At 37.5% G+C, this 13,976-nt stretch overlaps 1 protein-coding gene and 1 pseudogene across 1 annotated transcript; both read right to left on the reverse strand.

Moving 5' to 3' along the window:
* Positions 1 to 706: 706 nt before the first annotated feature.
* LOC120783978 lies at positions 707 to 9,198 on the reverse strand (annotated as a pseudogene).
* An 851-nt stretch (positions 9,199 to 10,049) lies between these two features.
* On the reverse strand, positions 10,050 to 12,947 carry LOC120784822 (serum amyloid P-component-like). The gene is made up of 5 exons (XM_040118933.1): positions 12,880 to 12,947; positions 12,670 to 12,724; positions 11,691 to 11,793; positions 11,296 to 11,593; positions 10,050 to 11,134 (listed from the first exon to the last, which is right to left on the reverse strand). The coding sequence occupies exons 1-5, from the start codon at positions 12,907 to 12,909 to the stop codon at positions 10,916 to 10,918; spliced, it is 705 nt and encodes a 234-aa protein (XP_039974867.1). The 5' UTR covers positions 12,910 to 12,947; the 3' UTR covers positions 10,050 to 10,915.
* Between the last annotated feature and the right edge of the window lie 1,029 nt (positions 12,948 to 13,976).

A 13,976-nucleotide genomic window follows, 5' to 3' on the forward strand; every position in this document is an offset into this window, starting at 1 on the left:
CCAAACCTGTGCTGGTGCCTTGATGGGCCAAAAAACTAAGGCTCAGGTGAAGCAAAATTTGCTCTCAAACTAACAGATGTTATGTACAATCTAAAGCTCTTACAGCACCTGCGAGCAGGGACGCCACAAGGGCACCAAGAGCTGGATCAGGCTTCAGAAACATGCTAGAGATTATAAGATGTGTTGCATAAAAGCTAGTTTAGCTGTCGTCAGGGAGCTACAAATTATCAGAGCACCCCAGCGCTCCACTGATGTTCTGAATATTATTAAAGGTTTTATTTCAGAATAATAGCCATAAAAGCCTGGACAATTTTTCCGGAATTGATCAAAAAAACCTGGTCAAAACAATAAAGAAAGACTAGTTGTCTTACCCGGTTATCACTAATGAATAGAACTGTCCACTACATCTCGATGACTGAGAAGTCACTTCCCAGTTTATCTTCACAAACCTGTAGATTTATTATGTAGTTACTATTTCCTTTAACATGATGCTATGATGAGTTGATGAAGATTGAATGTGAGTTCTTTGCTTCCTCCTTGTTGTCAGAAGGGACACAATTTCCAGGCTACCTGTGCCTTTTTTTTTTTTAGAAAGCTGGTTAAAGCCACTTACCCTTCCCAAAGTTTTAGACTTTTTTTATGCCAGTGTTTGAGCCTAAAGGGTGTGAGTGTTTCATGCTCAAGGGAAAAGACCTCGTCTGGAGTGTCACTGAAGGTTTTGTGTTTTGGAGTGACAAGTCATTTGTTTATCATCTGTCGGCACTCTTCCTGTGGTTTGGAACTCCAGCGCCCTCCAGTTGAGCACATTCCCTGGGGTGAAGTTTAGATCATCCACATAGCCCTGGATCTCACAGGGAGAAGGGATGTAGTCCCACATGTGGTCATCAGATAGCATGTCAACAAAAGACTGGTTAATGTCAAACCCCCCCACCATGGGAATCCTGCTCCTGTAGAGTTTGCAGAGAGTTGAGTTAAAAAACCTCTGTGCTGTGCATGTTTGTACATTATACTATAAGGACATACAGAAAAACTTACCAATCTAAAGACTTTTCGGGAAAACCTTAAACTATAATGTTTAACAATTAAACCACACCTGTCCAAGGATAGACATGGGTCTAATGATGTTTGATCCACCAATGAACCACAGCTGCCACCAGTCCAGATGTAGAGTCCCATGTGGAACAAACAGAGTGCCACATATTCAGCTTGAACCCCTGCCCTCCAAATTCTGCCTTTTTGTCACCAATATAGGGATCAACCAAGTCGCTTACTGCACCCTAGAATACTAACAACCTCCTTTAAACACAGTTAACATTAAAAGATCATGCTAGCGGTAAAATATTATTCTGAGTTTAGAAAATCTTTTCATAGAGCAGTGTCGTTACTAAGAGCAGGCAAATGTGCATTTCAGGCTCTTAATTTTGTTTTATCAGCCATATTACATAATAACAAATTTAATAATATAGGTAACCAAATAATTAAAAACAGAATTAATAAGGTTACAGGAACAAAAACATATCCATGAATACTTGATAAAGCTGAGGTGTCAAGTAGCTCACATGTGACACCTTCTTTTATTTTGTCCTGGCAAACCCTTTCTTCAAAAGGGTATGTGTCTGAAGTCCTAACAGTCTGTAATATGCAACATAATACCTGTTAACAACAAAATAGGCGACAGCGTTTTACGAAGTGTTTTATTTTTACAATTTACTGCCCAGTATGATACTGATGAACTGGCTGCACGTAGCTTATTGAAATGACAAACAGTACATGCTGCTGTAAACAATTACCTGGCATTTTTGGAGATCAGTAGTTCACTCCAGGCAGGGAAATGAAGATGGGCAGTGGTTCTTCAGGATGAGCTGTAAGGACATTCACGTAAAATGAGCATCAGACATGATCAAACTGTTGTACTGTAGAAAGCGTATTTTCTGTATACAGTGTATTTCAGTTAGATGTATTGAGCAACACTGAATCCAAATACACTGAAATCAAGGAAGTGAAAATGTGCTGCTGGATCATGCTTAGAAACATTAACCTTGGAAATGTAATTTCAAAATTTAAATTGTTCTGAAAAAAAAAATCTAAATAATGCTGAGTAGTTTATTAGATGGTGTTGATGATGTGAAGAGGATGAAGGAGACTCCGCTGACACCGTCTCGATTGCATATAAAGGTTTATTACAAAGAAGTACAGCGTCAAGTCAAGCACTTGCAGGTCTGCTTGTGAAGCCAATGAACCACTCTCCCCCTCAGCCTTGACCACCGACTCTTAAAAAAAGCCGTGGTCTTCCTAGGACACGTCACCAACATATGGTTTTAATCATAAAGTGTTACCTCCCTTTTCAGACTGCGAGGCCCCCTCTGAGTCCCCCCAATCCAGGGCCCCTATGATAACACATACATTTATCTCTGCATATTTCCATACACATCAGCTGTCGGTCCATTGTAGCATGGACAGACACCATTGTTTTTGGTTGATTATTAACATTTTGATTGGTTAATACTAATCCTTTTTTGATTCATTGTATTTCTTTCTTTCTTTCTTACCTATTCTCTGAATTTGGTATGCATGCATCCACATTGATCACGTAACAGCTATCATTTTTTCAGAGATGTTCTATGTTGTTGATTACCTAAAATAACATTTTGCAACACAACATCCTTGGTCTATCTGTACTGTCACAACCAAATATAATGTCCTTTCTGCAGAGGACTTTGTGGTGGAGGAGTCTGCACGCTAGTCTCTCTCTGCTGATGTGATGAGATCCAGTTGTGACTGGGGAGAAGCCTGCAGCTAAGAGCGAATGTTTCCCAGAGAACGGCATCAGATCTGCCAGAGGGATGAACCCTGGAGAGGGATCAGACCGAGACGACCAGACAGAGCACACTCAACTCAGCAGGGAAGAACTCTCTGAGTTTGACTGAGCTTCCAGACAGGATGAGATATAGTTGGTGGGCAAGAGAGAGAGAAAAAAAGGCCAAACTCTTCAATTGCACCAAACTTTATTTTGAAAATCATTTACCAGTTGTTACATTTAAAGGTTTGAAAAGGTTTTTATGTCTGATAAAAAAAAATGCTATTGTATATTGTATATTTGCATAACAGTTTCAGCATTTTTAGATAAATAGAAACGGAGTGAAACTAAAACATTTTTTCTCTGTTAACTTTGGTGACAATAGAGAGCATCTTTGTTTCTGTGCATGTGTGTTTACTTGTGTTAGTGTGCAGTTCTTCTTGCAGGAGGGGCAGCAGCTTGAGGACTTGCACCACAGAAGGCCCCACCAGAGTCAACATGTACTGTAGCCATGACTGAGTCCGGTGCTACCAGAAGAAACATGTAGAGCCTTTGCTGCCAAAAGCGGAACATTTATTTAGAGACATCCCATTATCTAGCATCTAACAACATTATCTGCACACACAATCTGAAATCCCTTACACCCTCTCGCAATGTATTATTCTCCCATTACCAGTACACTGTTGATTTTAGCGTTGTTGATTTTCTGCTGTTGATGTGCATTTGGCTGAGTGTGTGTTTGTGTGTGTGCTGATGTTAAAAATGAGATAGAGTATTCCAATATTGCCCTGGGTAAGAATTAAGAAATAGCAATGTGCAGAAAAACTGTGAAACAAGCTAACTTACATTCATCATTTCCACTCACGTTCAATTTCACACACCTAGACAACCTCAAATCCCATAATAAGATTATGTGTGTCCAGCCATGAAGGCTTGACTCTATATGAGCATAAATAAACAGTTGAAATCCAAAATACTCTGCTTTCATCTCTGGCAACTAAAGTTAGCTCAGAAAAATCCAATGTTGTGGATAAGATCTTAACAAGCATATAAAAATGTTAAATTGATATAGTGAAGGTTATGAATTATTGAGTTATAAAGATATTCATATAAAGCTTAGGTAACTTAAAGTTTAGATTGTTATTCTGAAAAACGGCAGTATCCAAAAATATTCAATTTTTTTTTACACAACAGATGAAGATGGATCAGCCTCTCAAAATCAAAGAAAATTTGTCACTTTGCCAAGAAATATAGTATCTATATATTTGACTGTGGGGGACCAAATAATAAAATTTAAGATAAGTAAACAATAATACTTAATCTATTATATCCATCAACAACACATAGTCCAGATTGATCAGAAACACACACACAACTAATAGCTTAAGACAATGACATTCAAAAGATTCAGCAACTACTTCAGAGAAATCAATCAATTGCAAACTCATCGTTACCCTGCATTACATCCGGAACCAGCTAGCTTAACACAAGAGGCTTGAGTTCTTATGCAGCACACGATGCGTAACTGATATGTATAACCCAATTTATTGTTTAAGTCCCCCCAGTTTTGCAAGTAGCTTTTATTCCTAGGGAGCAAATGTTTCAGTTCTATGGCGGCTGAGAGAGCTCAGAGCACAGCAGCTTAAAGTAAGAAAGTATGCAAATCAACAAAATGCGAGCAAATTAAGAAACAAATTTTCAAATTCATGTAATTTGATTGTCTTTTTATTCTTGCACATAGACTGCAGACTCAGTTCTCCATTATAAATGATATAATGGAAAACCATGTATGTCTATCAACTGCTCATAGAAAATAGATTCATGTCAATTCTGCACTTCGCTTTCATTTTAAAGGAATAGTCAGACATTTTGGGAAATGCACTTGTTTGCTCTCTTGTCAAGAGTTATATGAAGCAAAGTGACTGTGACCATCCAAAAAATAGTCCTGCAAATAAACTTCCATAATCTTATCATCTTTACCCTTCATTTGTTAGCTACAGATTAAACAAACGAGATATATGGTGTGCTAAAATAACTGGCTGTATCATAATTTTGGTACAGTACAGACATTGGAATGGTAGAAAACTTCCCTATCTCTTCGCAACAATATAAAACCTTTAAAGCAACATTATTACCAAAGTTCTGGTTCATTTAAGTTGACCACTTACAGAAAAACTGCTTTTTGCAGCAGTATATTAAGTTACTACAGTAATGTACAGGTATTTATTTAATCATTTGAGAAACCAAGAGAAGTATTTACATGATATCCAATTTGTTACCTTACCTACAAAACTTCATTTTTGAGCTTCGTTGGTTGTTGAGCTACAGATGGTATTAAACACAGCACAACTTGACTCTTGGGCGGAAAAAAAAAAAAAAAGTTTGATCTTGCCTCAAATACAACTATTAAAAGCAGTCACAAATGAGACCACTGGGAGATAACTGAGATGAAGAATACAGAAGGTGTACAGCAGTCATAAAAGGCAAGCTCACAAGCTACTACTCTTAGGTTTCCAAGCATTGAAAACCCTCTGGACAAATCACACTGAATAGGTAATATCTATAAAAGTAATATCCTTGGCAAAATTACATACAGCACTGATGCAATGCAATCTCGACTTTGTTTTCGCCTTCAGCTGGTGTCAGTTTCACAGACTGTGGTGCAATGGCAAATCATGAATACGCTTAACAACATTAGCTTTGACTGGATTAATGACTGCTCACTCTATGAATACAAGTGAGCCCTACACAAAGGCTATAAGGCTAGAGAAACACTCACTGGTAAACCTTAAAGAGAAAAAAAACATGTTTTGCAATGATCTTACAAATAAAGGGCAAAAAAACAGAAAAGGTTAGAGAATTCCAAAATGCTAGGAAATTTGACTGTATTTTAATTCACTTTCATTTCTATGATATTTCATCTTTGCAAGACACTGATCTTTTTCCAAAAGTTTAGTGACAGATCTTTTGTTTATCCTCTATCAGCACTCTGTCTACAATCTGGAACTCCAGTGCCCTCCAGTTGAGCACATTCCCTGGAGTGAAGCTTAGTTCATCGACGTAGTTCTGGGGTGTAGTCCCACATGTGGACATCAGGAATCATGCCGACAGGAGAATGCTTACTGTCAAATCCCCCACCATGGGAATCCCGCTCCTGAGAATTTTGCAGAGACTTTAGATAACAGCTTCATTTTTTATGGATATGCACACTAAATCATAAAACAATTTACAGCACTTTTGGAATACTATTAAAGGAATAGCTTGACATTTAGGAAAACTTACACACAGGCTAAAAGTTAGATTAGAGAATGCGGCCACGCTACTACATGTTTGTCCCTGATCCAGAGGTCAAACACATCCCTGGAGATCATGAGGTCATTGGCAACAGAGGGTCTGGCCAAAGAGAAAATGGGTGGCCTCTACGGAGGTCTGTAAAGGACCTGTAGGCATTACAAAGAGATGCAGTCTGTTGTTTCATTCATTTTGCATATTCAACACTACCTGACACAGACTGTTACAGCACTGAAATCCTGTCTTAATGTAGTCAGCCTGACATGAGCTTTGTTGGTTTGAGCTTTGTTGGGAAGGTGAAAAAGGAAATAAGTCAAATTCAGATAGTGAATTGTAAATTATAAAATAAACAAATGAATTATAAAATAGCAGAAAATACATTCACATGTTATCTGTATTAAAAAAAAGAGCTTTATAAAATGATGTTTTGAGAAGAAATGAGCTGAAGCCAAAATTCAAATCACTAAATCAATCAAATGTGGTAACAACCTTGAAACATGTTGAATTTATTGCATACCTGCTATTCAAGCAGCCACACCACTAGCACGGCTAATGTTAAAGTGCAAAATACATTTATTCACAATAAATTTGTAACGCATGTGTAATAATTGGTTACCCAGTCACAATTTTCCACAACTCCAGTTCACAGCTGAACTTTTCCCTCTGCACTACCTGCCTATAGCTGCTGCCTGCCACATCGTGTTCCTTGCGAGGGAGTTGCCACCTTCCATAGAAAACGAATTAAAGCTGAAGACTCCACCCAGCTCACTGCATTCAGCGTGTTCTAGCCTTTGTTTGTTGTTTAGATGTCTTTGGTTACCTCTTGCCTGTTTATGGACTTTACCCCTGCCTTTGCATTTTGGACTTTACTTCTGACTGCCTCTTGGTGCTGAGCCTAAGCCAGCAAATCAACCAAGTTTAACTGTCAAAATGCATTTTTAAGATTATTTTTTTTTTCTGTATTTTTCATTTAATTTTTAAATTAATGACAAAACATAATAGATGTATGCCTATGAACAAAATTGGTAATTTAGTCATTCATTCGACATGTTTTGCCCAATTCTTGCTATTAATATAAGCTCATACTGTATTTGTTTCATCTTGTTAAATTATGGGGAAATTTTGTACTGACCTAAAAGACTAATCACAAACGTAACAAATATAAAAAGATAACAAACTTGTGAGCCCAGTGCACTTGCATGCATCTTTATTGTGATGTCATTTTGATACTCCCTCTGTTAAACAAAGACATTTGTTTTTACCTTGAGGAATGGCAGCACATACTGTCAACATCACCAGTAGAAGGAAAAACAGCATCTAATACAAAGACAAATACACACCATACACAGTACAATAAATCAAATACTTTGGTGTTGTTAATGCTTTCATAAGTGCGCAGTAGACTACAAATGAATTTTGTGTTACTTAAGTTGGCCAGCTACAATATACAATACAGGGAGAAATGTCAAAAGTGGTTGTATATAATGCGGTCATTTTAAATTCCTCTGTTTCACAATGTGTATCTTGCCTCTAATCCTGTGCCAGGATGTTGTGGGTAACAGTGTATAAGATTGTGAGTTTTATACTTTGTATGCTTCCGCATTGCAGTTATTTGCCCTCTTTGTTATCTTCCCTTTCTACATATTTGTATACAACTTTTGGCTTTGGATTCTAGTGATTTGCAAATATACAGTGTTAACTGGAAGCTTTCAAAATTGGTTGATAAGATATATTACACTTACCGACATAGACTTCGAGCTTGTGTTTGTTTGGCTGGGCGTGGCGATCAGCAACCTCCTTCTGCCAATTCACCTGTGCACCTGTGACCCATCCACTAATAAACTCTTGCAGTATATATACCCCAGCTCTACGCTCCAGTCTTCACCAGATCGTTCAGTTTGTCAACATGGTACTAATGCTAAGGCTAAACTCAAGTCCCAGTTAGTTTTCTCTCGGTTTGCCTGTGCCTCAGGTTCACCATTCCCTGCTGCTTCCACTCTGCCCGCCTCACCCAACCCGCTCCACTGTCAGCTCTGGCTCAGCTCCCCAAAACCCTCATGCTCCAAGTCTTCAATAAAACTGCTTTTGAACCATTGAAACTCTTTTTCTTTGTTCTGCTTTTGGGTCCCAACTTAACCCAACAAACACAATTACATTTAATACTGGAAGTAAAATAAATAAATATGAGAAAGAAGAAATATCTTAAGCACAGCAAAAATTCCATAAGTGTATTTTTAGCCATGCTAGGGAAATTCCCTTTAAGGATGCAATGTCAGTCAGTTGGTTTGTTGGTCCTCCTCTTTGGTCCAGACTGAACGATATCAACAAATATAGGATGGACTGCCGTGATATATTGCTGTGCAGTAATAAGTACTGTACGTGTCCATTTTAATCGAATTAGATTAGATGGCTAAATTACTGATAAAGTTTTACGGCAGCACCTTCACTTATGGCTGTTGAAGGCAAGTGATTTTTGTGAAAAAGCTAAGAGCCACTGACAATGCATGGAGAAATCCAACTGTCACACTGAAGAGGAATCAGCTAATAGTTAATTGAAAACTTATGTTGCCCTGCATTACATCAGGAACCTGCTAACTTAACACAAGAGGCTCTTTTTAGTTCTCAACAGGAGTATCAAAAAGGGAGATGTTTATGGTGAGTAGTGTTGTGCAGACTTATTTATTGTGGATGTTCCAGCAGGTTTGCAAGTAGTCTGCAGCAGCACCAGTGCCATAGTCTGAGCAAATGTTACACATCCTCGAGAGAAGAGTGACGTAAGTGCTTGTTGCTCTGCTTGATTTTTGCTAAGGTTTTCCAGATATTAAAAAAGGCCTACAATCACTGTGGGTCAGTGTCTTCTCACTCATGAGCTTCACCCTTCCAGCAAGCAAAAGGTTTGTACTGTTGCAGTTTCATGAGCTGGTAGCTTCTTCAGACACTGGCAGAATTTGTCAACACAATCAAAGAAAAGTCCATGTGGGAGTGTGTGTAATTTATTATCAAAGAACTGGTTTGCCTCCGCTCTTGTGCCTTGGATTTTTTTTTAACTTATCCTGACTGTTACTTGTTGCTGAACATAAAGCTTCAAATTAAGCAAGTAATTATCTTTATAGATAATTAATATTCTTTTTTCTAAATTTAAAAAATGAGTGTCAAATATAAAAGATGCATGCCTATGGACAAAATTAATAATTTAGCCAATTGTTGTTAGTGACAAAAAGCTAATTTGTCTCATCCTATTAAATTAGGAGAAAAATGTATAACTATTACTAGAAAAAGTGTACAAGTCAATTTAATTGATTGAGAGAGTGGCAGTATCTGACAGCACAGAATGACTTGCATGAACAATCAAAAGTCCATGCGGGAGTGTGTGTGATTTATTTTCAAAGAACTGGGAGAAGTGATGAAACATGGAGAAACTTAAGCCCTCTGCCAGTATTCCAAGTATAGGCCCATTCACATATAGGGGAATAAGTACAAAGTAGTACTGTCCAGTTGAACGAAGATATTGTTTATTTCAGTGTCTGCAAAACGTAACAGGCGAAGATCAGATCAGTTCACGTAAATATCAAAACTCGGTTAAAGCTGCATTTATCAATTTTTGGCCGGTAAGGGGCAGAGGACCTTCAAAATATGCAGAGAGATTCACAGCCCTGATATTATTGCTGTATAAAGTTGTTGTGGCTAACATGTTAAAAAAAAAACAATGACCTACTTACACATCCAGCAGGCATGGAGCAACATTACCACCTTTTAGTTTTAGTCTGAAAAAGTATCTGGGCAGTAAGGCTGAACCATACAGAAAATACGCTGTAGGAAAAACCAAGACAATGTGTTAGGCAGGGTAAATATCTTGGTAGATATGCAGAATGATAATTCTCAGAGGGATAATCACAATGAGCAACTTCTTTCACATCACACGTGGTCATTTGATTCAGTGTACTTATTTTTTCTCTTCTCCAATAATGATTTTATATTGATTTACTAATTTTTTTTTTTTTTTTTTTTACTGTTTGAAAAACTACAAAATGAAAACAGATAAGGAAGTACGGTTAGTGATGACAATCAACTGTATAAACAGATTCCAGACTGACATTTAATGGAAGAACTATGTATCCTTCTGTAAGATCTGTCTCAGTTTTACTCTAAAGCTACAGTACAGCCAAAGACAGTGCAAGCAAGTCAGCTGGGAGGTAGACAGCCATTATGACTGCCTGCCTGTGGCTGAATTATTTTGTGTTCATCAACACAGTAAACTTAGTTTTATTCTACTTTTACTTCCTGTACGTTCTGCATTTGGGTCGGCACCTTTTTACTTGAGACATGAGTCATTACTTGAGTCATTATGGTGACTCTATCAATGTTCATGTAAGATGTACAATGGAGTAAAAAACTCTTTTGGATCCCGCTGTATGTTGAGAGAGCCAACATTATCATTCCTCCTCTCCATACTAGCTTTGAAGCAACACCTTCTTAGAACGATTTGATTTGGGTAACTCAAGACTACTGAAGCCTTATTATAGCTTCAACTTAGACAATGTATCCTAATAACTTCGGGACTTCATTTTTTAATACCCATCTTTTACAGCACAATCCTCTTTGGAAGTGGTCTCTTCACAGTAAGAATGGGTAAAATAGTCAGATGACTCCTTCCAGTAATTACTGTATCGAGATGGAGTTGAAAAAATCCTTTAATAAACAATTAATTTTGACATAACCTGCTGACATTGGAAATCTATACTTTACATTTATGTACTCATTGCACATTTTAGCACAGGAAATCTGATTTTTGACTTTCTAATCTATTGATGGTCTTGCTTTAAAAGCTCAGTGGCACATCACCTGTTTATTCTCTATCACCACTCTGTCTACAATCTCGAACTCCAGCGCCCTCCAGTTGAGCACATTCCCTGGGGTGAAGTTTAGTTCATCCATGTAGTTCCGGATCTCACAGGGAGAAAGAATGTAGTTCCACATGTGGACATCAGACATCATGCCAGTGAAAGACTGGTCAATGGTAAACCCCCCACCATGGGAATCCTGTTCCTGTAGAGATCATGGAGGTTTGAAATACAGGAAGTTAAAGCATTATTGCACAATCGTTGTTCTGAAATAAATACACTAGAGACACACAATAGGTTACATGTTAGCATATAAATCATTTTTGGAAAGACCATTAACTATGATGCTTATCAATTAAACTGTACCTGTCCTAAAATAATTATAGTAGGTCCTCTGATGTTTGATTCAGAGCTGACGAATTTCTTAATCGAAGGTTGTCCATCAAACCACAGCTGCACCAGTCCAGATGCAGAGTCCCATGTGGTACAAACAGAGTGCCACGTGTTTAGCTTGTAGTCCCAGCCTCTATATTCTACCTTTTTATCCCTGATATGGGACTCAATCTCCTTGTTTGTTTCATCCCAGTAAATCAGGAAGCCATTGGCATTTGAGGCTGTGGCCAAAGAGAAAAGGGCGTGGTCTCTTTTGAGGTCTGTAAAGGACCTGTAGGCATTGCAAAGACATTATTATTCATGATACTTTTCACAGTCAGGGATACAGTGGGTTCTTTTATGCATTTTGCACATTCAGTGCTACCTACCTGTGACAGACGGTTACAGCACTGAAATCCTGTTGTGATGCATTTAGTCTCACATGAGCTCTCTTGGATTGCATTGGAAAGGTGAACATTTTGCCTGACAGATCTGAAAAGAGAGAGGGGTTCAAATGTTTTTACTACGTTTGATCCATTATTATTATTATTATTATTATTATTATACTGTGGTGACCACCATGACATACAATGACAAACGATTACTGTATATTTGGGTGAAAGTCATTCACAGTCACAGGAAATTGGGAAGATACAGTACCATGTCGATTCAGTGACATTGAAGGTTCTTTGTTGGCACACATGTAAGCACTGCTCATCATGCAGCCACCACATCATACAAGATTTATGAGAAAGCTAAAGTGCTTAGGAAGGAAGCACTTGCCAAGATGTCGACTAAAAAAACTAAACTTGTCAAATCTTATAAAAAAGATCGTTACTCTGTGTTTTATAAATGCCTTTTTGATTCTCCACAAAGCTTTTTTGTTTGCTTGTTGTCTTGTCTAGTATGTATTTGTTTTGCAAAGCTCAAGAAGTGAGTTCGCAAATAGTGGAATTAATTCTTGGTTGAAATTCTTGGAATGAGCACCAATGTTTTATCATGTCACAAAATGGTTGTCCATGAATCACGGATTCACATTTAGTTAGAATGAATATGTTATTTCACTCTAATTGGTGATTGTGAATTGGTAATTTATGTAAACACTTCTGACATATTATGCCTAATTAAAAGTCTGCTGTTACAGACTTTTAATTGGTACACATTTCAAAATCTCATGTTTGTTTCACCCCATTAAACTAAGACTTTTCACTTAGAAGAGTAAGATACGGCATGACAAGTGAGTAAAATAAATTTTAAAGTAAATACCAGAAGGCACGAATTTTCAATAAAGTGTCTCGCATGCAACTTTACATGTGTTGTTTCCTTTTGGTATTCCCTCTGTTAAAAGAAGAGTATATTTTTTTTTACCTTGAGGACTTGCAGCACATCCCGTTAGCATCACCAGTACAAGCAAAAATGTCATCTGACATAAAGACAAAAGATGCCACGGAAAACATTTAGATTTGATTCAGTAAATCCAGTTCTTTTGAGTTGCTACTCATTATTTCTGCATAACGTCTACAATACAGGTGGAAAAGGTAAAAAAAAGAAAAAAAAATTCACAAATAATGTAATTACTTTAGATTCCTCCATTTTGCTGTTTTGCATGTGTAGATCCTATCTTGAAAGTGTGTCAGGATTCTGTGTGCAGCAGTGATTAGGATTGAGTTTTGTACGCTCCGCACTTCCCTATTTGGATGTGTGCCCCTATGTGTGCGTCAGTGTGTTTCCTTCCTTTATCTATTTCTATATTTTTTTTGCTTCAGATTCCTGTAATGTGTGTTTTTCCACAAACAGTTGAAACAACAGAGTCACTCTCATGTCGAAATAGTCATTGTTGTGAGTTGCAAATTTATGTGGTTGACTGCCATCTCTCAAGACTCTTATGAGGCACTCCACCTGTTCCTGTCTGTGCTCTTAAGACATTATGCATCTTATTTAGGGGGGGTTGGTGCAAAGCCAGTGTTGTAAGACAAATGCATTCACAATGCATATTTCTTTGGATGATAGTATTTGCACTTTTGCTTGTTTGGTGTTTTCCTGTTGCAGCTGAGGCTCTGTTTGTTCAGATAAGTGCCAGCACAATGCAATTTTAGTACTCGTTTTGGCCTAAAATTGCAGGTTGAAAGTTGTAATAAGTATACTGTGTTGCATGTGTAACTACAACTACTGTAACAACAATGTCAGAGAGTGCTGAACATACTCTAAATACATTGTAGATCACTGCAGCAAAGTGAAAACTTCGTATCCGTACTGGTCAGCAAAAACTACCAGTCAAATTTTCAGCCCTTTTATGTTCCAAAAAAATTATTATTAGAATAGACTGAGCATTGTCTATAAAGATGCTCAAATGTATGGCAGAGAAGAGAGGGATATATAAAATACCACTTTACCCAATTTATAAGAAATGATTTAAGGCAAAATGTTGGCACGATTAAATGATATCCTTTGTATGTGTTTCATTACAAATAGCGTCTGCTCTGCTAACTTGTGTTCTTTCATTGGGGAATGCAGGAAAACCAATTTTTACTGCATGATTGCTTTATCCTTTGCACTGTAAAATCTCCATAAATTATGTTAATTATACTTTTCTTTTACTCCTAACTCAGCATAATTAGAAACATTTGTAAGTTTCAAGTTCAAACTGCTCTATTATCACTTTCAGAACTAGTAAT

Source organism: Xiphias gladius, chromosome 22, assembly GCF_016859285.1.
Source record: "Xiphias gladius isolate SHS-SW01 ecotype Sanya breed wild chromosome 22, ASM1685928v1, whole genome shotgun sequence".
Classification (NCBI taxonomy): Eukaryota; Metazoa; Chordata; class Actinopteri; order Istiophoriformes; family Xiphiidae; genus Xiphias; species Xiphias gladius.

Coding starts and splice junctions, on each gene's coding strand:
- LOC120784822 (XM_040118933.1), bottom strand. CDS start 12,909: ATGCAAAACAGCAAAATGGAGGAATCTAAA. Junction 12,725..12,879: donor GCAAAATGGAGGAATCTAAA/GTAATTACATTA, acceptor TCTTTATGTCAG/ATGACATTTTTGCTTGTACT. Junction 11,135..11,295: donor CTATAATTATTTTAGGACAG/GTACAGTTTAAT, acceptor TGATCTCTACAG/GAACAGGATTCCCATGGTGG.